Source organism: Camarhynchus parvulus, chromosome 2, assembly GCF_901933205.1.
Source record: "Camarhynchus parvulus chromosome 2, STF_HiC, whole genome shotgun sequence".
In the NCBI taxonomy this organism is placed as follows: Eukaryota; Metazoa; Chordata; class Aves; order Passeriformes; family Thraupidae; genus Camarhynchus; species Camarhynchus parvulus.
The window spans coordinates 46,447,521-46,470,866 of NC_044572.1; the positions used below are offsets into that span (position 1 = coordinate 46,447,521).

General features: G+C 37.6%; 1 protein-coding gene across 1 annotated transcript in view; it reads left to right on the forward strand.

The window, feature by feature from the left end:
• The window catches only part of BBS9 (Bardet-Biedl syndrome 9), a 287,736-nt gene extending 270,633 nt beyond the window's left edge, over positions 1–17,103 (forward strand). The window contains exon 23 of the mRNA XM_030943560.1: positions 13,415–17,103. Within this exon, the coding sequence (XP_030799420.1) occupies positions 13,415–13,461 (47 nt within the window). The 3' untranslated portion in view covers positions 13,462–17,103. The remainder of the gene's footprint in view (positions 1–13,414) is intronic.
• Positions 17,104–23,346: the final 6,243 nt, after the last annotated feature.

The following is a 23,346-nucleotide window of genomic DNA, read 5'->3' on the forward strand; positions in this document are numbered from 1 at the left end:
ATACTGTTTTTGTATAGACAAGAAAAGTGGTGTAAGTTTTCTAGAAACATTTTGATAAAAATCTTAGTGCATATTTTAAACAGAGGGTGTTTTTCAGAAAACCCATGTCAGATATTCAACAAAAAAAAATTTTGATTTGTTGTCTATTGCTCTTGTGCCTTGCCTGTTGAACAAAACCTACTTTAAGTGAAAATGCCCTTTTCTTTGTCCAATCTTAATGGCTTGTTGGTAAAATGTTCACTTCTGTTGGGGTACAAGTCTTAAATTATGCATTCAGTTCCTGTGAATTCTTCTGTGAAGAAGGGTGAGACTCATGCATTAAGAAAGAAGCCATTCCAGTCCATGGAAAGTGTGTCATGTGCTGAAAAACTATGGCAGAATAAACTGCCAGTAAAGTGCTTCCCATTGTGGAGGTCTTCACAAAGAGTCTCAGCTACCAGTTGGAAAGAAGTAGCTCAAAGACATGATTTAGTCAAAGCATGACAGAAGTCCTCAGTCTGGTGTGTCTGATGCTTTGCTTGGAGGTGTTGAGTGTGAGGGCCTGAATTTTCAGACTGTGATTGCAATAAAAGGATGGGATTATTAAATTAGAGCCTTGCAGTTGACTCATGGGTTGAAGAGGAGCTCTTGAATCTCATTTCAAGAGAGAAATGAAAGAGACTGTGTTCTGTATACAGTTCTGTCTTGGACCTGACGTTGAAATGCACAGGGCAGTTGAGATGGCTTGAGCAGAGGTTAAATAAATAAACTGTGAAGTTAAGTGCAGTTATCAACTACTCAGTCAAACAAAAAATAAGGCAGCCTTTTTCATATACTCTTGGCTTTCTTGGAGGTGCCAGAGGAGGAACTTCAGTATTAAGGGTGTTGAAAATAGCTAGTAAAGCAGAAGCCAATGCTAATAAACAGTTTTGGAAGTACTATGAGTGGTTTAAGCGTAGTCTGGATTATTGTTATTACTGTGTTAAATCACAGCAATCAAATGGCCAAGCATCGCTTTGAATGATTAAGTGGAACGGCCGTCAATGAAAAGCCTTCAGGCTGCAAAGCAGACGCAGGGATGGGTGTGGTCGTGGTCAGTTCTCCCAAACATTACTTTGGATGCTGTTGTAGATACAGGGCAGGGTGTTACATGATATTTTCAGGACCTGGCAGATTTTAGTTTGGTTTGGATGTTTTTTATGTACCTTGGCAGGCATGCATATCCCTGCAGCCGTACAGCACTCTGCATTAATGGCTGAAGTAACACCTACTGGTGAGGCAGAGTCAATCAGCAACAGACTGCTGTTGACTCATGACTTCAGTTGACTCATAGTCACATTGAGCTTTGAGGGTCACTTTTGTTCCCACCCTGAAGGCCAATGCCAGTTCCTGTCATGAATTTGAGTACCCATTGATTAAGAAAGTAGATGATGTGCTTTGTGGACAAATGAGCCAGGGCCTTTAAGGAAGATATTATTTCCATCAGTCAGTTAATTAAAATTATTTATTCCTGTTTATAGTAGTCTACACACAAAGTTTTAGGTAGATTGCACTAATAATAGAATTATAGAATCATAGAATCGTCTAAGTTGGAAAAGACTTTTTAGATCATCAAGTCCAACCATTGAGCTCAGTGTGTCATTGAGTCCAATAAAGAGCTCAGTGTGTCAAAATGATACAAAAAGATCTACTGAGAGAGGGATTTATTTCAAACTATATTCAGACTTTAACTTCTTCCTCATATATTTTTGCCTCTCCTGGAAGAGCCTGGAAAAACAGATGAGGCTTGAATATGCCAGGTCTGGGTGTTGTCTGATGAAGGTAGCATCAGATGCCAGATAAAGAGATTTTTAGATGAGATTTAGAGAAAGAATAAAGGAAGAGGGCATTTTGATCCTGGAAATCCTGGGATTTAGAAGGTAAAAAAGTATTAGAATAATTTTTATGGTGTCATTTAAGACAGCCTTGGCTTGAAAGGGAAGCAGTATTACAGCATATCTGGACATGGGTATCTCAGTATGATCCACTTTAGTTTCACAAATATAAAGTAATTTAGCTTATCGTCTTCTGTATGATGGTAATAAATATGAGAATAGCTCATTCTTTTTTAAATCTGTAACTTGTTAAAATGATTGGCAATCCTTTTCCAAGCTACTGCACAGGAACTCAGGCTGGTAAAAGCTATGGAATCTCAGGCAAATACTGTTGCTGATGGCACAGTTTGATTTCTCCTGTGTGGGCACAGAAGATATGGCTGTGTTAGGCCTATTGCACCATGCCTAAAGGAACCATCTGTCTTGAGCTGCTGGGTAGTCCGTACAGCAACCCATTAAATTTGGATTCTAATACCTGGACCTATTTCAAGCATGCTTCAGTTTTATTGCCTTCTGAAAGGCATGAGAGAAGGGTAGGTGCTGCTTTAAACAGTTTATTTGAAAATTTGATACATGTTGTTCATATGTTTTACTGTTTCCTTGTTCATCATCTATGGATTAAACTTGTTATCTTCACGCTTGAGTGAATGGTTTTCAGTAGTTCAGTCATGCATTTCTGCTGGCCTGTTTCATTCAGGTCATTTCATATCTTTGCAGCTTTAGCTGGAAATACTGTGAGGATTATGTTTATTTTCTTGTTTAGTATGATTTCATGGATGAGAGACTGCAAAACACTCTCACTATTGCACGTAAGGATTAAACCAAAACTGGTCTCTACCTTATCTCGCAGCTCCTTTCAAAATGTTTCTTCCAACAATATCCCTGGTTGCAGCAACAAGACCTGTAAACTGCAAATGCACTGGGAGAGAAGCAATAACATCCAGCTTACTGTAATGTCCTCACAGAACAGATAATGGGCAGGCACAGTAGGAATATGTCTACATTTTGATAAATCTTCATCTACTGTATTTGAATTTCAGTTTTGCTGCAACAAAATGTCTCTCAGTAACATTTCTCTAGCTATAATTTTGCTGAAACTATCACCTTGAGAGGCTCCAATGGAGCTTTTGGAGCTTTTGTGAACTTTGATGTAAAGCTCTCCTGCAGTGAGGGATCAGAACTGCCATGTGTAAAAGCAGAGACTCCTTTGAGAACACTTTCTTAGGAAACAGATGCTGTTCTGTCTCAAAAGATTTAAACAAAATTGTATTGAGTTAAATGTAATATAGGGCTTAGGCATTTCCTTGGGTGATGTCACCAGATTCTTCTTAGACTTATAACCTCCCACAAAAACCCCATATCAACATTACTTGCAAGTCCATGGGCACAGTAAAGTGTAAAAGATTAAAAAAGAAAAAATTTGTTACTAAATGGATGTTGTTATCAAGGAAACCTGAATTTTATACTTTAGAGAGATCACTGTTTGCATTAATTAATAATTTTTAATTGGTAATGTTATACTACTCATCAGAATAAAAAGAGAAAACTGGTTGGCAGGGTGAAAGACTGTATAGTATGAAAATTAGGCTTGACTGCAAGCATTTACATGTGTGAGAATTCCTACAGGACTCCTTAAGTTCAGTTGAATTACTTATGCATAAACCACAGTAAGTGTTTACAGTACCTGACCTTAAATCAAGGATTTTTTTTTTTTTCACTATCTGTGGTATACCCTTTAACTATGCTGGAATTCGGCACTCTGTTTTAAAATGTGCCAAGCCACTGATGTTGTCTGAACTTCCTCCAGAGTTGGAAAGAACTGCACTGATTGATAAATTGAAACACTGCACAACAAAAGGTCTCCTTCTCCTTGCACTTCAGTGTATTTTCTGGATATTTTTCTCTTATTAGATCTTTAAGGATTGTTTTTTGATTTAGCATGTTTCTCTTTGCTTTCTTAGCTTTATTCAGACACTTACCCTGTTAATCAATAGTCAACGTTATATAACCACCAGAATGAAATCTTGCTTTTCCTAGCATCTTTTGTATCCAGTTCTGTGAAAGCTTGTGATCAAGGAGTTGTGCTGCATTGTAAATTCACACCATTTACATGACAGGAATTTATTTTGAGCCATGTCTGTGCAGAAAACAGTAATTTCAACATAACCTGCATTTGTTGTGGGAATCCCATAGCAGTGACATTTCCTGAAAATTTGTAATACTGAACTGGCTGTCTATAAAAGTTGAGCATGTTTTCCCTAAAGTCACAAAAAATTATGAAAGCTATATTGGTTTCCTGCAGTCTGACTGTACTTAGTTTTTATTGCTTCCTGAGCCCATGAGAAAATCCATAATACATTTAAAACTGTTACTTTCATCATTCCAAGCCTTAGATGCCGGTGTGTTGGCTTCTACTCTCTGGAGGTGATAAAAGGCTCAGTCACACGAAGTGCTGCCCTCCTTCTGGTTCTGCTGATTGGTGTGAAGTTGGAGGGCACAGAAATTTCTAGTTGCTGTTCAGCTTTGGGCTATAAGGATCCTTAATTGGATCATCAAACCTGAGTAGCTTTACTGTTTTTGTTGTGAGTACTGAAATTCCCATTATAGTTACTATGGCCAAGATATGCCTGGAAGTATTCAGGGGTGTAGCAGGAGGTAACTCACTTCCATTTGTGTGAAAGACTGTTAGCAGTGGGAAAGTAGTGAATTTAAGGAGGTCTTTATTATGTTGAGATATTAAGACAGTTTAGAATACCTATCAGATAAAAAATACAAAGTGCTTTCATGCAGGAGTTGAACTTGATGGACTTGATCCTTGTGGGTCCCTTCCAACTTCACCTATTCTATGATTCTATTACACACTGCCACTCCCTCCCTCAAAAATCACCCCTTGCATTTGCAAATATAAGATTTTATGAAAAGGGGCAATGGCACCAAAAAACCCCAAGACAACAACAAGAAAAATCAGATTCAGAATGTTGGTGAACAATAGAAAGGTGTTAAGTATCCATTTGTAAGACATTTAATCTGTTACTTTAGTACAGGCTCTTTTTATTTTGTTCTTTTGCTTTTAAGCCAACCCTGAGGCTTATCAAAAGATTACATTGGGGAAAAATCTCCTGAAAGCATTTTTCTCATATACTGTAGCTTAAAAAAATGTGTGAAATTCAAGATTGGAAAGTATTACACAAAAGTAATTTTTCCTTCTTTTTTTTTATTAACACATTTTTCTTCAAACCTACTTCTCTACCAAAGTATTTTTTCCCACAAGACTCCAAAGGAAAAATGACATCAAATGGTAAAATCCTGTTGTATGTTATTTCCAGAAGAATCCATGGAAATCTTGAATATGATTTTATCATTTGCACTGTAATGTTCCATTTTAACAAGGAGCAACATACTGAAGAGTATTCAGTTGCTGAATACTTGATGGTAAGCAAAAGCTGATGTTTTTCTGTGAATATTACACAGCACTTAGGAATTTGTAGCACCTCAGATCTGTTGTACAATAATAGAAGTTAGAAATGGAAAACTCTTGTTATATCAGCTTGACCATCTCCCTGACCACCAGATTTTTGTCTTCATTGTGGTACTAATTTGCAAATGTCATAAGCCATGTGCCTTCCACTACTTCCCCAGGGAAAATACATGGCATTAAAGCAGCCTTGAATATTCCTTTACTTGACTTCATCTTCTTGATCTTTTTTCATATCTGTTTTACTGAACAATTCCTAATGTTGCTCTGCCTTTAGCTATTTTGTTCCTCTCCCTCTCTTCTGTTTTCTACAAAATCACACAATTATTTATGCTTTCTTTTTGAATTTCTTCTATTTTATTAAATCTTTCTGGTATTGAGGAGCCATGGGCTATAATGGACACGCTGGAAATCTCTACTGGAGAAACTGATGTTTATGGACAAAGTACATAAGGTACTGAGTTTTGTGGCTCTAAAAGTTAAACTCATTCAAGAAGCACAGCACAGGCGCTAAATACAAATTTGTATCAGACTCTTTATTCAAGAAAAAAGTGAGGTTTTTTTCCTCCTATAAACTTAGGAGACTTTTTATTCTATGTTTTACTGAAGATGGTGTTGGCTAAAGCTGCCTGTACTTGTATCATAGATAAGTTTGTTGAAAGCTTCATTCTAACAATTATATCAGGCATATTAAGAGAATAACTGCACTATTTTGACTTAAGTTACAGGTACTAACAGGAGTAGAGGTCTGTGAATAACTGGCTGGTTTGGGGTTTTTTTAAAGTTTCTGGCTTGAAGAAAAAAAAGATTGGACAATTTGTTTTTTTGGGGCAAGCTCCAATGATTTATTCAGGTTTCTTTTTTTTCTCCTCAAATGAAGTATTTCACTTAGACTTCATATCAACTAACTTATTTTAAAAATAGATATATATTCAAGGAAGTTTATTTGCAATGCTTCAGTGTGAAATGAAGATTCAAAGGATTTTTAAAATTTAGAAAATGCTGCAGTTATTTAATTTTTAACCAAATAATTCTGATAAATTAAACAGAAAACTGACCTATGTTTTAATTGACCTCTATTTATAGATTTCAAATGAATATAATCTCAGCTGAAAAGCTTACTCACTATTAGCTTAAGTGACATTATGTAGATGAGGAATGTTTGGAGGTTGTAGGTCTTCAAGACATTAATTATTCGCTGCAGCCAATCTGTAAGAAGTAGAAATTAACTGTTTTATATATCTATATCTATAGTATGTGTCTATATGTGTATATATATTTATATTTATATTTTTATATATATGGTATCGGTGAAGGCTCTTAGATCTTCCTGCAGGCAGACTATGGGTGGTTGTCTCTAGGAGTAGGATTCACTGCTATTCATATGAAAATGGTGGAAAATCTTGCCCTAAAGCTACCCTACCCCTGGAGTTTTGCCTATCTGTCATGGTGATGGAAGATAAAGGGTTTGTTAATAGTCAGCTGACTGGTCATCTCTCTGGGAAGTCAACACAACAGCACAACGAATCAGGCAGGCAAAAGACTGATTGCTGTGGCATTGCTTCTCCCCAGGAAAAAGCCAAGAGCTATGTCCACACAAAAAAGACCTTGCTTTTAATATATTGTAGTCTGTTTAATCTCAAGGTACATGGTCCAAGTGGGTTTTTTTCCTGAAAGCAAATTCTTAAAGACCCAACTTTTCTGAAAAGCTTAATGGGATTGTGGATTGCAGTGAATGGGAAGTTATAGTCATGATGAAGAATAAATTGAAGCAACAGTGTTTGTATGGCCATAACTTCTTAATTCTTAGATTTGTATTGTGCATATTTGGCTTAGAAGCCACTGAATTAATTTACCTCCCTGACAAGGGCAGATAGCTAATGAGAAAGAAGGGAGGTTTGGCTACTGAAAAGCAAACTCATTTGCAGGATTTACTTCCTGGCAAGAAATATCAGTTCCAGCTGAAATTGTTATTTGTGACTTCTTGAGATCATCTCTAAATGAAAACAATCAATTTTCAAAACCTTTGCAAGCTTTCCGGGAAAAATGGCCAGGATTTGGCAGGTGATTGTGAGACGTCAGATATTTGGAGAAAATGAGTATTTTTCATCCAAAATTTTGGCTTCATCAAAATTATGCTTTGTATAATAATGATCATTGACATGATTTTAGGTAGGTGACTGTTTTTTAAACAGGTTGTCATCCTACAAGCATACTCAGTTTGCTTTGTAATAATTTTTGGATTTCTTTTTATTGTTGTTCCTAAGAGGAACTTAAAACACTGTTATTAGAGTCCTGTTTACAGAGCTCTACATTGCTTCAAATTAACTAGTATCTCATTCATCTTGATCTATATATATATATATATATATATATATATATATATATATATATGTATATGTAAGCTGGATTTGGTGGTTTGACAGCTCCTTAGTTCTTAGAGAATGTGTTTATTCCAGCTCTGTGTACATGGAGTGTGTGTATGTGTGTATTTATATTTACATGTGTATGTAAGTGGAGTCATTAGAAGAAGCAGGTGTGCACCTTGGGAAATTTTAGTGATGCCAGTGGATGTTTTTCCTGGTTTTCAAACTTTACATGAGAAACATTTCATATGTCTTGGGCATTTTCCAAATACGAATCAGAAGAAAATCCTACAGAAACCATACTGAGGGCTAATGCTTAGAGGCATGAGTGCACAAAAACTTTGGAAGTTGTTTAAAACTTAATTAAAAAACCCTATGTGGATATTTGGTAAATGTTGCCTTTGTCATTGTTACCTCCTTGTTAACTCTATTGTGTTACACAGCTACTACACGCCACTATTAAGTCAGAATGACAAAAGGAAGATTTTAGCAAGGTTTTTGTGAGTTTTGTGGGAATAGACCCTCCTCTTTCCCCAAGGTCAGAGCTGCCTCTCTACCCCTGCTATTTTGTGGCATTTAGAAACGTAGCAGGGGATACCTTCATGTAGGTTGGATTTGTCGTGTTAGTTGCAGTTGGTGGGGGGCACATTTACAGGGGTGGAAATGGTTGTTTCACATTATCCACCCTGTGATGTATATGGTCCCTTAGGACAAAGCAAAGTTCACTGAATGAAGCCCTTTCTCTCAGTCACACTAAATGAAAAACAAATTTATTTGTTTTACACAATTCTTTAATGAATGAGTCAGCCATGCTTCCCACTTATTCAGCTACCGTCACTCCACTTTCTGATACAAAAATCTGAGCGTTTTTAAATTATGTGTGCAGTGGTCAGTGACTCACTGGTGACTTGGGGAGGCAATGCTGGGGCCCCTCTCAGCTTATTAGCCCATTAAAAGTGATACAGAATACCAGTGAAGTCCAGTTTCTCCCATTAAAGCAGTACAGGAAAGTTTGTAGCTTGTTGATTTTACAGTAATCCATTTTGCACTCTTCCTAAACTGTGTCTGTTTGATAAGCAAGACTGGTACTTTCCTCAATTTTTGAAAAGCCCTTTGGATTGTGTTTACAGAATGAAGGTTAAATACTAAGAAAAAGGAAGTGGTATACATTTCCTCAAGTAGTTCTTAATGAAAAGAAAATTATTAATAATGAATAGATGGGCCTTCTTGAAAGAAGAATTATGATTTTCAGAAATATGACTTAAAGGTGCTGGGAAAAATCTGTCGTCTTTTGTTAACAGAAAAGCAAAAAGCTATTAACTTTGGTCATTTGGAACATTTAGTTTTGGATCCAAAATTTTATGAAAAACAGTTACATTAAAGCTGTAGTTTGTTCTAAAGCTGTCTTATGTCAGGTCTAGAAATAGCAGTTCTGATATTAGGCCATGAGACGGGGTGGGTTTTTTTCCTCTTTTAGGTGGGAATAGCTGAAGAACAGGGTGCCTCCCTTTTCTAACTTAATCTGAACTCAAAATAACTTTTGTCTTGTTATAACAGCTCTTTTCTGAGTCACTGTATGAAAAAGAGACTGGAAGTATTGGATATTGTAGATCAAACACTTCAAAGCCAACTTTGACTTAGTTTTATGCATGCTTTAGAGTAGACTAATGTACAATAGTATCCAGGAAACTCAGCCAGTAATTCATAAGGGTCCAAAATGTTCTCCTCAGCATGAATCATAGCAGCATAAATGATAGGATTGGAGAAGATCCTTTAGGTCATCCAATTCAAAACCTGTGTATCTTCTTTTTCACTATCCCCACTAGGATTTCATCTGCCCTATCTCTGCAAACTTCCCATATCCCTGACTCAGCCACCTCCCTGGGTAGTTTCTTCCATTGCCTAATTATTTAACCTGAACATCTTTAAATCTTGCAGCATCATGCTGAGTGTGAGCAATTTATGACTACAGAAAATGATTCTTTCTCCTCCCTACTGCCATCATGCTCAAATATCATCTCTCCCTTTAAATGTGTCATTGGGGTTTTTTTTTGTTGTTTTTTTTTTCTTCTAACTGCATGAATAATAATCCCAGGAAAGTTGGGGGTTTTCTGCTGTCTTTGGTGCTTCTGTCACTGTAACTGATTTTCTTTGAACTTGGTTTTCAAGCCTCAAAAGTACATTTTGATCTACAAATGAACTTTCTGTGACTCAATGATATGTGCGTATTAAGTCATGCTTTGAAGAGGTGAATAACATGATTGAAGTATTCTGTGTCTTTGTTTATAGAGGTTGGTTTCTTGAGGGTGCTAATTGACAAATACATGGCATTTGAGGGATTTAAGTGACTTTCTTGGTGTCAGATATCCTCCATCTCATGTTACTAATCAGGATATTAGTATAATCATGTATTCTGGCTCTGTTTTGAAAACTGAACTCCAAAAGCTCTTGGAGGTGCTTGGAGTTGCCTACTGCTGAGTTAAAACTTACCATGATCATTTCCAAAAGCAGCTTCCCAGTTTGTAGCTGTGTTAATAAACAGAGACATAAACCTTTCAATATACATTTCTCTAAGTGTATGTGCTCAGACCAGTGTTATTATGATAGGATTTTTGGGTGCTCTATAAAACAAAAACATAGAGAACTTCATAATGGGGGATATGAAGATGAAAGGAAGCTTTTTATTCCTGATGAAATGAGGTAAAGAAGACTTAATCTTCAGAATTTATATTTATGCCTGGTATTTTTTAGGATCTGCCTAAGCTTGTTGGAATATGCTAATGAGAAACCTCTCTGGTGATAATTATCTCATCTGCTATAATGTAGAATGTGCCAGTTAGATCTATGTGACATTTATGTTGTTCTCTTAGATGACTAATAAAAGTTGTATGTCAGAAAAAATACAGTGTAGAGGTGGGAAGGCTGGTTATTGCAAGCAGTATTTTCCTGATTCTGCATTGCCTCCCATTTTGGAGTTGCACAATAAAAATAGCTGGAGTCTGTGCCTCACCTGTCAGCTCACCTCTGCCACAGTTACTCATGTAGTAGTTCTTTGATCCATGCAGAAGTATTCCAGGTTCCCTATAGCTGGAACCTACAGGGCTGTTGTGCAAACTTGTGTGAAACCAGGGTAAATCCTGCTCTGTGACTTCAGTTCTGCCAGCCAGTAATTACAGTGAATGTGTTAGATTTAGTGGATCCATGGCTTTTCGTGAAAGTAACCATTCATGGTTCACTTTGGCACAGCAATTTGTAGAAATAGACACAAGGGTTACTTGTAAGAAGTTAATGTCAGGGAAGTAACAGATTTTGAAAGCAATGTCTTGGGCACTGGGCACTATTTTTTGTCTCAAAGAATTTTTTTTGTAGGTTTATAATTACACTTTAATTTTTAACAGGCCATGTTTTCAGGCTAACACAGGAAAAAAAAGCATTATGATATAGCTTTCTCATTGAGAGTTCCCCCCTCCCCCCTCCAGATATTTTTGTAATCCTCCCTTCTTTAATTTCTGTTTTGTTATGCTTCTTAGAGGTCCAGTAGCCAGCCAGTCCTCAAATGTCAAGAGGCTGAGGGCAGTGTGCAGTGGCAGTGTCATGGCTTAAATGTGCAACCCCAATGTGCAGTTGGGAAACTCTTATTCTCTGGTAAATCTGCAACCATTCTTTTTTGGGTACAAAGAGCTGACCATAGTCAAAACTCCTTTTTTCTGTTTCTGATTCAGATTTTGTGTGTGTCCAGCTTTTATAGGAGTGTGCAGCAGCCAGTTTCATAATTCTGGCACTATTTTCATTGACTATGGTGTGAAATCAAGATATTCTCAGGTACTTTTTTTAGGCAGAGCTCCAAACAGCTCAACAAAGCTATGTAGTCAGGAAGAGTGTTAACTGTAGCTTTGCAGTGGTTTCTACACTGCATTGAGCTATGGTGGGTGTTTCACTGCCAGTGCATAACTTAGATACTTGTCGAGGAAAGACTTGCAGAAGTAGCACAGTGGAAAAAGTTAGTTATTTCCACAGTGCATTTCAAGCAGTATTCCCTCTATCTTCTTTTATATTTTTTAATCTCTTGGTCCTAGAGCAATATTTCTTTCTCCTCTCCAGTGTTTGTACCTCTTAGTTTCCTATAATCCACAAGTTTCCTTATCATGCTACCTACCTCCTTCCCCATGATCATTGATGAAACAAGATGGGACCTGCTGCTGGTCCCTTTGGCATCCCTGTGTGGGCTATGTGATGAGAGCTTTGAACAAAGGAATGGCCATTCGAGGGCTGACCTTTGGAACCCCAAGTCAGCTCTTAACATGAGACTTTTAATTGTCCTTACAAAAAAAAGTGGCAACATCAGTAAGGGGAACTTCTCAGACCCTCAGGGCTTTGGGCTTCCAGCTGTTGCTGAAATTTTACTGCTTTAGTCTTTTTATCTCAAGGCTTGAGCTAACATTTGTTCAGGTTAGTACCATCACCCATGAAAACCACTGTAAATTCTAAAATCCCCAAGCACCAAAACCACTGGAAGTGTAAAATAAAAGCTGAAAAATAAATCTAGATTGTTTTGATCATGTGAAATTGCACAGATCTAAATGAAAGCACATGGATTTTAAGTTTATGTAGTTTGTTGGTGCTAAATTCTGTGTGAACATGATTGTAAAAGCAATTAGGCTGACAAGAGACTGGTGGCTTTGGTTTAGAGCATTGGATGCTCAAATTTTATTCTGCTGGCCTGCTGGATCATTTCATTGTATGTTGAGGGATTTTAACCTTCTTCAGAGAAGAAGGAAAAAAGCATATCAAAACAAACCTCATAAAATCTGTGTGTTATTTTATTATTATTCACATATCATTTGGAGATAGTGCCAATTTATTTTGAATTGCTTAAATTAATTAGAAAAGGATTTAAATAATTTTCAATCTAAAGTAAGAGTGCATATGTAAGAAACTTCTGGGTGAAGTAACCACTTTTAATTTTCGTCATTCTAATATGTGTGTGGAAAAAATTGAGTGTGATTATCCACTGTTTTCTTTCTCCCTAGATATTTGAAGCAACTTTCTATGAGTCTCTACCCCCTTTTCAAATTCTGTCAGGTTCATTGTTGCTAAGATTATTATCCTATCCAAGATTGATTAATCTCTTGAACTAATATTTGAAAATGGGAAACTCATTCTCTTGGCTTATAGCAGAAGTTACCCTCAATATAAGAGTATGGCTATCTTACTCTTGCCCAAGCTGATATATATTTATATATAGATATTTTAATATATATATATATCTTTATAAATATATCTAAGTATATCCTTGTTAATCAGTGTATGCATTAAATTTTCTACTTTTTTGCAACTTGTATTGTCATTTTTTTCCCTGAAAAATGGACAGAATAAATGCAAGTGGATTGGAGTGACTGTGTCTCAGATCATATGCCCAGTTGTTCACTGAAATTTTTTCTGATGCAAATGTAGTCCATGATGCTGTAGTTTGAACTGTTATCATCTATGATATGTATAGAAAAGCTGATGTGAAATTGCCTTTATTGCATTCTTTTTTTTTTTTGAACTTGTGAGCACTTGAATTTGCTAGTTAAGCATTTTTATCCTAAGTGTTTGCATGTAATAAATTGTTTCCTCCAGCTATAACCAAGGCTTTCACAAACTGATAGAATCAACAACATAGTGCATGTAGTTGCCAGCTGCACTAAATTTCTAAGCATCTCCTTTTTGCTTTACAGGTCTGTCTGAGGATGCAGCAGAGGAAACAAAAAGCCACGAACTCTGATGACAACCCTCAGGAGAAATTTCTGTCTGATGCCAGATGCATTTATAATGCAGCAGTACCAATCCATTTTACTCTGTAATGATTACAGCTTCCAGAAGGACAGGACTGTGCTAATTTATATAAAAACAAAAAAGTTCCACTCTAATAATTTGGTTGGGTCTCCCTGCCAACTGCTATCATCCTCTCTGTGAACAAAGTTTAAGCACTTACCCATCTGTGGTAGGGGTGTTTTGTGATATATCATCTCTTTCTAAGGATTCAGTTGATTGATCAAAGACTGTTTATGCATAGTTAAAAGCAAACTTTGTTTCACGATATGTTTTGTCTTTTTAAAAGATATTCTGAACTGTACCTCCCTTTGAGATTATATTAACATTTGTTATATCACAGTTTTGACAAAAGATAATTATCTCGTTTCCTCCTGTACTAACATTCATGATTCCAGACAGCTGAATTCACCACCAGGAGAAAAACTGGTAATCCATCAACTCTTTTCCCCCCTCTCTCATTGCTTATACAGACTCCTGCTCTCTAGAGATAGAGTAAAATATGGTTACTGGACATAAAGGGCAAACCCTTTTGCCATTAACTATGCCACTATGAATGGGAGTAAAGTTTACACTGTAAGTACCTTGAGCACAGCAACACATGAATCTTTTTATGATTACCTGTGATTTCTGCTTTTCTTGTCAACCAGTCTGCTCTAGTTATGTGTAAGATTTTCAAAAGTAACTACCAACTTCTGAGTGCCTTCATTTTTATAAATCCAGATGGAGGGTGCTTTTGGTGGTGTGTATTTTGAAAGTTCAGAGTATTCGCCTTCTGAAGGTCAGGCCCATGCAAGGTGCCTGAAATACAACACCCAACAACCGAGGCAAACTTGGCCTAGAGTTTGGAAGAGTTAGGCTCATGTCTGGATTTCTGAGAGTGAGTTGAGATATTACTAAAAAACACTTGGAACTGAAAATAACTGAGACCAGGATCAAATGTATAAACAGGCATTTGAACAACTGTTTCTAGTTCATACCAAAATATAAGTTGCAGTCTCTTGGATGGCAGATACAGAATGCACTGATAGCAGTTTAGTTTGGGGTAGATGCAAGTGCATGAGCCATCTCCACATCCCACACTGCTGTTTGTTTCCTCAACAGGGATTCACCAGCTCCTGTTCTAGCTGTAGTAAAGGCCCCTCCAACTCACTTTTGAGCTGTTTCAAAAGAGTTTGTAACAGTTGCTGTGGTCAATGCTAGCTTGATCTATGGCTAATGAGACATTATTTTTCAGAATGTCTTAAGCCGTCAACCTTCATCATCTCCATGTCTACTTTCAATTTCTTTACATCCACCCACCCCAAAAACAAAACCAGCTTTGCAGCTCTTATGCATCTGCTGCTTAACCCTCTGGCCCTATTCTGGCTCAGTACATGATATAACTATTTCAAGAAGCCTTTTTCAACATGTTAGCTATTAAATAGCTCAGTAGCCAAGGAACTGGGTAAGGCCTCTGATACCTCTGGGGCTGAAGTGAGCTGTAACTCCCAACAAAAATGACTCTGTCCCCCAGGAGATCTCAGATTTATCTACAAATTGTGGGGCCAGAAATCTTGCTTCTTTCCCAGGAAGGAAAAAAATCTTACCCCCTGCTTGTTATGGAGTGATTCTGCTGTCTGAGTTTTCTTCACTCTGATCCCTCCCCCGTGGTGTTTTGTCAGGAGGGTGGCATCCAACCCATTGTCAGGGAACCCTGCTGCGCTGTGAAAATTACACAATAAAATAATCTCCTGTAGTCTCTGTACACACCTCAGTGACCAAAAAAGTCCATGGAGAACTAATCAATTACTGTAGCTATTAGGCTTAAATGTTAACTATAGATCTCAAATCTTCTTTTGTCCTCTTGTCAGCAGCTACTAGGGAATCTTGAAAAATCAAGCACAGTTACTACAGAAAGCCCATACCATAATGGTGTAGAATCCTGGACCAAAGAATCCTAAATTATAGGCATATAATAAAGCTGGAAAGTACACTGCTATGAGACTTCTGTGAAATATATTACTCTGTCATGATTCCCATTATTGAATGTGATCCCAGTGCTCAGAGCTGCCTGGCTTCATTGGGACTTTAGGGTAAATGACAAGTAGGCACTCAGGTCAATTATATCATCCCCTCTTATTTAAGTTATTTTCAGTCATTTTAAGATGTAATGCTCAGAAGCACGCTTATTTGCCTTTTCTGCTCCATGCTTTGCAAAATAAGGTCTCATGAGGATAGTTATACAAAAAGGAGAAAATATGCTGGTAATAAAGGGGAGGGGGGAAAGGAAGAAAAAGGTAGAACTGTCTATAGTAGTAAAGTATGACCTCTTTGTATATTGTGGTAAATTGCAGTAGTTGATAGTATCATCAAGATTTAAAAGTTGCATTGAATAAAAATTACTTACTTTCCCCCAATGCCAAATAGTCCATCTAATTCAGAGGAAGGAAGTAATTGAAATGTAGTCATTTATGCAGCAGCCTAAGAGGAAATATTGTAAAGTAATTCTTAGCAGTTCTCAAATGTAGTTTGAATTTTTAAGAAAGTTCTTTTTGGCTGGGAAAAAATCAGGCCAATTACAGGAAGTTTGGAAGCTAGAGAGGTGTAAGGAATGTAAGGAAACATTGCTGGTTTGAGGAGACCATCTGTTTGGTTCTCATCAGCAATGTTTCTGAGGCTGAGAGAGGCACTGGTGGCCAGTCAAACTGTTTTGAACAGGATTTTATAGTCGTGCCTGGTCAGCTCTTCTGGTCAGCTTAAATATGCAGCCTATCTGCACATTTAGCTATTTGAATAGGATTTCATATGGTTAAGTGGCTCAAAGACTAAAATTAATTTTAAATTACAATTTTACTGAAATAAATCTAAAAGGAATTTTGTGACATTTTGAAAATAATGCTGTGATTCATGGCATTTTTATTATCTAGAACTTTGAAATACATTTTCTAAAAAAAAGTCCTAACATAAAGCATATATTTTTCTGTTAAACAGGTAAATAATTCTAATGTTTATTTTCTTGGTAGAAGTTTATTTTCAGGATGTTATTGTCCAGTGGCTTTTCTTTAATTTTGTTTTTCTGGCATTGCATTTTAGAAAAACAGATTAAAACAATTACTACTCTGATGACCAAAATCTGGATGTCTGGACGCTGCTCATTTTTTGGGCTTTGTACACAATTCTGAGTTCAAACTAAGACTCTGGTTTCCAGCCCCAGGTTCATTCTTCTGTCCAACTATTATTCAACTGTGACACAGAAAAACAGCATTTCTCTGCTTTCAAGGGGTTGGGCTTTCCTTTATAATGTCTTGTTATTTTCTTTTCTTCAGCATTTACTGTACAGAGAGAATTAGAGATAAATTTCAATATTCTTGTATTGCTTATGAAGAGTAATTTACTGCCATAAACTGAAATTTGTTTAGCAGAGATTGTATTTCTATGTGAAGTTCTTCCAGCATTGGAGAAAAAATTAAAAAAATTACAGGGTATGCATCATATTAAATAAGTGTCTTTCCTTCTTAACAGAATCTTCTGTTTATAAATAATCTACAAAGAAAAAAACAAAACAAACTGGTGCAAAAGTGCTGTAAAATATATGACATACTCCTGAAACCAAGCTTCTGTATCACTTCTTCATTTGGCATTAACCTTGAGTTTCCCACAGCTTTGTTTGCTTCACATCGTGTTGCTTTCTTCATTTACTCCTTTACAGCATGAGGTTGCTCTGGTATTTATGTGGCATCTTCATGTGCTGTTTGCAGGTGACTTAGCTCCTTTGCAGCTCAAAGGTAAAGTTTGCACAGCATTGTGCTGCTTCATGAGCCTTGATCTGTTTAAGGGCGCATGCCCACAGGGGCAGGCTTATAATTAACAAAATTCACGCAGGTGAGGTTATGCATGCATTGTTTCAATGACAATTTATCTAATACTGTAGCAGACCAAGTTCAACATGAGTTTGTTTTTTAGGTAAACAGTGAAAAAAGTTGTTTGTTTTAGAGTCTTGAACTTCCTCTCTATTTTTTTGTCCCCTGTCTTGTAAATTCTTGGAATAGTCAATAGTATCAGGAATTATTATTTCTGTCCTCCTTTGCAGGACAGCTGGTTGGTTGCTGCATAGAAGCTGCTAACCGGGGGGAACGTGCTTTTTCCAGGAGACCAGCAGATCACAGCAGAGATACTTTGCACTTCTGTTTGCATTAAATGTATGGCAATTGCTGTAGTAAATGATGGGATGGAAGCATAACCCAGCTAATTGAATTGTCCTGGTCTTGTCTGACAAAGTGTCCTGCCCGCTCTATCTTTACATCTGCCATATCAAGGAGTACAAGCAGATGAAACATGAACATAGATTTAAATAAGTATAATTATTGTTATAAGACACTGCAGTATTTTCCAAGAGTTTAATGTTGTTGCAATCAGGAAAGGGAGTAAAATACCAATTTGTTTTCATGTGCACTTATTGTAGATTGATGTTTCTTTTACATATATTGCTATGTGTTTGTATTTACTATGTCTGTGAGAGGCATTCATGCGTTCAGATGAACCTGCTATATTGAAGACTTCAATATCCATTCTTGTTCTTTAAATGAAAGGATTCTTACATATCAGGTAAAAAATCATGAAAGTAAGCAGAAGCCCTGGAAGAGATCCCCACCCTCAGGCTACACTATATAAATTGATGTTAACTCTGATGGGAGTGTTTTCCGTTTCATAAAGCATCAACATATTGTATTGTTAACTCGTTTGCTAGCACCATTGTAACACCACACTGCCATCATAAAAACTGTTCCTTTAGGAAATTATTTTCTGCAAAACCAGTTAATGCTGTAGAACAAAATGATAACAGTGTTTGATAAGATATTTTCATTTGTCTTTATAAGCAGAATAGAGACTTGGAGTGCTTCCTAAGTGGGAATGATCACTGCCAATCATAGCTTACCCTCCACCACAGCTCCAGCAGACAGACAGTATATTCAGATGCAGAAACAAGATAAAAACTGTTCCAGTTGTGTAAGCTGCTGCCTGGCCTGAAATCTTGAAGGGAGGTCAGTGATCCTGCCTCATTACTGTAACGTGATTAGAGGCCCAAATCTACTTTTGATAAATTTAAGTGAGTATTTTGCTCTTGATTTTGACAGGAGAGCATCCATAGTCTCCTGCTAGGGGCTGCATGTCAAAATAAGATGACATATTAGCACCACTGAACTCCTAGCTAGATGATGTAATAAATTTTGAGAGTCTTTCCAGAAGGTGCTATTCCTATGATACAATATGCGTGAGGCTCAGCTAGTGGGTATTCATTAAATAGCTGCCACATTTCACCCTAAAAGTGATTGCTTCTCTGCAGAGAGTGATGCTGCATGTGAAAGAGGCACTTGCAAAATAAACCCCCAGAGCATTTTATTCATGTTACTTTAGTCACTTATAGATGAAGTCACTCTTAGGATGATGATAGCAGCTTTTCAACCATCATAGCAACACTATTAAATAGTTTAGGAAATTAAGCAATGGGTAGCATGCTCTGCCTCTGTTCTTCAACTGAGAGAATGTGGAAAGACAGTATTTCCAGAACACATTCTGTTAAGAAGAATGAACCTAATTTGACATTTGAGCAGCACAAAGCTTGGCCCTCTGTCTTTTAAAAAGTTGTGATGGTTTATCTAAATTGATTTTGTTGTTACAATTACTGTTTCGTGAATTTCACATACTATTTAAACACTGGAAGCTCCATAGTCCTCTGATTAGACTGAGACATTATATCATTGTTAATGAGGGTAGCACAGGTGCTATTCTTAGGCAAGCAGGGAACCAGCAAGGGTACGATTCAAGGATGACTTAGGCCAGTCCTCCTGGCTTTGCAAAATCTGGTGAGACCATTTGCAAAGTTTACAGCTTTATTGGGAAAGAAAAAAGTTTTTATTCTATTGATTTTAATACTGCATTAATTTTAAAGGGTAGCTTAGTTTTACAGCATCTTGGAAGTGTTAGAGAATATATGAAAAGGTTGGTCTATAACAGATGATATTCCAATTCATTATGAAGCAAGCAGTCAGTAATTAATAGTTACTTCAAATGCTCACATTATTTTATAGTCATGGTTGGATTCAATTACAAGAGACATAAGGGGGATTATTGTACTTTTTTTTTCCCCTGATGGCATAATGAAGTCAAGATCCATAAATATTGGAGAACAGTCAAGTTACTGCATATGTAACAGGAATTGCTTTTTTCCAGCTGCCTGGAAGTGTAGTGTCTTCCTTCCATTTGAGCCATGGCTGGGCTTATGAACTCGTAAGAATACGTCTTGGTTATTATGTAGTGATTGCTTCTGATCCAGTAGAAACAAAGAGAATTTCTCTTGGCAGTGTATTTGAACTCCCTGTTCCAGCATTAACTGGATATTTCATGGTGGTACGACGTGATTCCTTCATCATGACACTGGACTGCCTATTTCAGGGCACATGTCTCAAAGGCAGTCAGGAGGAGTGTGACTTGTGAGGGAAGCATTTCCCCATTGTTCTGGGCAACAGTATTTCAAATGTAGATGTTTGTCCCTTCTGGCTGCACTTAGAAGGCATGGAAGGAGGAAGAGGAGACCCAAAGAACTGGATTCCTGGCAGAATTGTGTCCAAATGCTCCCATGCCAGCTACCACAGAGAAATGTTTTGTTTTGTTTTGTTTTCCTATTTTTGTCTCTTTTATTAAAAAGTCATTCCATGTTTAACATTTATTAGCTCATTTAATGGGGAGAGGAGTCTTTGCTTTTAGTCCTTCTTCTCATCATCTGCATTTTTGTAAGTAGCAGTCAGCTCTTGCAATCCTGTCATTCATTTCTTTTTCCTTTTACCTTTCTTTCCTACCAAATTCCACTGACTGTAAATTGATGATTTTGCCCAGCAGCAAACACACCACTTTGTCGGTGTGTTTTAAAAATCCTGAAAGAAGGAAAATTTGCAGCAAACTGTGTGTTTTGGTTAAACTTTTGAAATAGAATGTATCTGTTCTTCTCTGGGATGAATAACATTGCTTTCACCATCAGGAAAAATATGAATGGAAAGCCAAATGTGCACTAAAGAAACTCATGCTTTTTTTTTAAAGGGCTACTGCCCAAGTATGTCATCCAATGGAGGAAAGTTGGTAGCTGCATTGTTTTTTGTACGACAGCTACCCAGACGGTGATGTGATACCTTTTATTGGGCTAACCAAAGTTAAAATTAGAACTGAGCAAATAAATCCCAATGACTAACAGAGCTTCGTGCATTTAACCTTTCTTGCTTCTCACCAAGATCAACTTTTTCAAGCCTACCCACTGGTTTTTGGCTTCCAGTTTACAAATGCTGAGAGATGCTAAGCCTGGTGAGTTCCCTACCTTCAGCTCGACAATTTGATCGCACGAAAACACAGTCTGGTCCTACTTGTTCAGGATCATTGCACTGAAAAGAAAAACATTGCACCGAGGAGAAAATTAGGGATGCCAAAACACAAATTTGAACCCTGAAGTGTTTAGCTGAATTAGGTTTCTTAGATCTCAAACCAGTGGGTGTGTCCATACCTTGGGGGCTGAGCTAGGAAGTGAGTTCAGGAATTTACCTGAATATTTGTTTACTTGGATTGCTGCAGGAGAGTTGTGGGAGGCTTTCTTATAACATTTATGGAAATCTACATGTACTGTGACTATGTGCTGTGACTTTTTGTATGGGGGTTCCTTACCAAATCATTTCCAGGTTGACTTCTGATTTGAAATTTGTTTGTCTCTTTCTGATGATTGCCCTCACTACTGTGAATTTTTATTCACCAAGTTCAAAGACAATTTATTCCTTCTCCATATCATTTTTACTCCTGGTTACCCATCCTTCAAAACTGGTTGTGCACAACTGCAAGCAGAGAGAGCAGCGCAGCAGAGGTAAGTGGGTGAAACCTCCTGTAAATAGCAAAGTTGTATAACTCTCCCTGATTCACCTTCCCACGGGTGTGGCGGAGCAGCTCCCAGAATGGTAAACTTACTCACCAATGTGGCCAGGAGACATTTCTGTTCAGAAAAAAACCCCCAGCCATAGGGTACAAGCAAAAGGAGCACCCTTCTCCTTAATTTTTTGTGCCTACTTCATGGTTGCTTGAGGCTAGACTGTTAGTCATGTGGCTTCTGCGGAGAACAGAGCGTGGGTTTTATTCTGAGCTAGGACAGACCGAATCTGAGTTCAGTCAAGGCTCAGACAGTGTCCCTGTGCAGCCCCTGAGCTGTGCAGTAGGCCTTTTCCCCCTTCCCCACGTCTACACAGGCTCCTCTCTGCTCCTGAACACAGCAGAAATGGGAATACTTAGTTTTTCTTCTCAAGGGTAAGTCTCCTGCTCCAGCACACAACTCCAGCAGAGGTTGTGCCAGCATCCATTAAAACTCACCACAGATTCCTGCAGCTCTCTGCCTTCACCCAGTTCATGTCAGAGGTGTATTCTGGCTCCCCTTTATGTATTTTCCACCCATTGTAAACTGTATACCACAGAGTGGTGCTTAGCAAATACTCATAAGCTGGTATTGGAGTTTTTTTGCCTTTCCTTACAGTTTTCCACACCTCTCTTCATCTTCACTGCGTGCCCTTGGGAATATTGTAGGGTTACTGTACCACACTGCTAGGCTTGTTTCAGTCCCTGTCCTTTCCCTTGCTAAGGCCTGCATTATCAAAGCTAACCAATAATTTTTTGGATTGCACTCATTTTTTTAATTAAACTTTAGGCCTGTGGCTCAGTGTGGGAATCCAGAAAGTGAGACTCCAGATTTGGAGAAATTGGTTGTGGGAGAATAGAGCTATTGTTTGGCTGCTCCCATGCTCATACCTTTGCAATCTGGCTGGATCTTGCTAGCTGTAAAAAAACTACTTAGTTTGTATTATCCCTCTTCTAGGACAAAAAACAAAGTATAGTTTTCAGAGCCATCTTTTCTAACTGATTTTTCTAGTTTGCATCATGTAAATTCAAGCTGTCTTGCCTTAATCCTTCTTTGTGCTTGGGCCAGCGGCTGAAGGCCTGTGAAAGCGTGTGCATTTCTTCCTCTGTGTGCTTGTGTGCTCTGCAGAAACAGCTTTACAAACCACAGACTATTTTAAATTAAATGGCCATTTTTTAAAATCCTATAATTACAAAGCTGAGGCTTGATTGTTGTCCTCAATGTGCTTCATGGCAGCAAAATTCCTGCATTTTGGGAAATGTGCTGTCTATTCATTCAGCTGGAGTGGATCCAGAGGCAAATTGTGGAATTGTTGTGAGCGCTGGCTAGTGCTCACAGAATTACTTTCTCTAATAGATGGCCTGCATTGTCATTTTGTGAAATGCTCAGATGAGAAGTCATCATCATTTGGATCATGAGGTTGATTTTTTAAAAAATACAAATGCACAGAAATGGTCTTTTAAGGAGTCCAGTTGTTTTCATTACTGCTGGCACAGCAGCAATTGGAAGCAGCTCTACTGTGGGATAGAGAAACCCTCAATTCTGTAATTTGTTATTTGATATTTTTCTTTCTTCATAGGAGCATTTATGAAAGTAAACACCTACTTCAAAACAAATCCATCTAAGAAAATAATTGTGAAAGCTTAGAAATGCCATCCTGGGTGATCTCTAGGGAAAGGTTGGGATTCTCCATCTTGCAGCTGTCCCACTTGAGCCATCCAAGGGATGCCAGTGGGCAGCCAAGTCATGCAGCTTGCATGGTGTAGTCTGCAAGCATGGAGCAATCACGCATCTTTTCTCCAGAGGTTTCCAGTTGGACTTTTGGGTTTCTTTCTGTCTGGTTTCTATTAAACCACTTTGTCCCAGGGAGGACTGGGTGACCCTAGGTGCCGCTGAGCTGAGTTTGTGGATTATTTT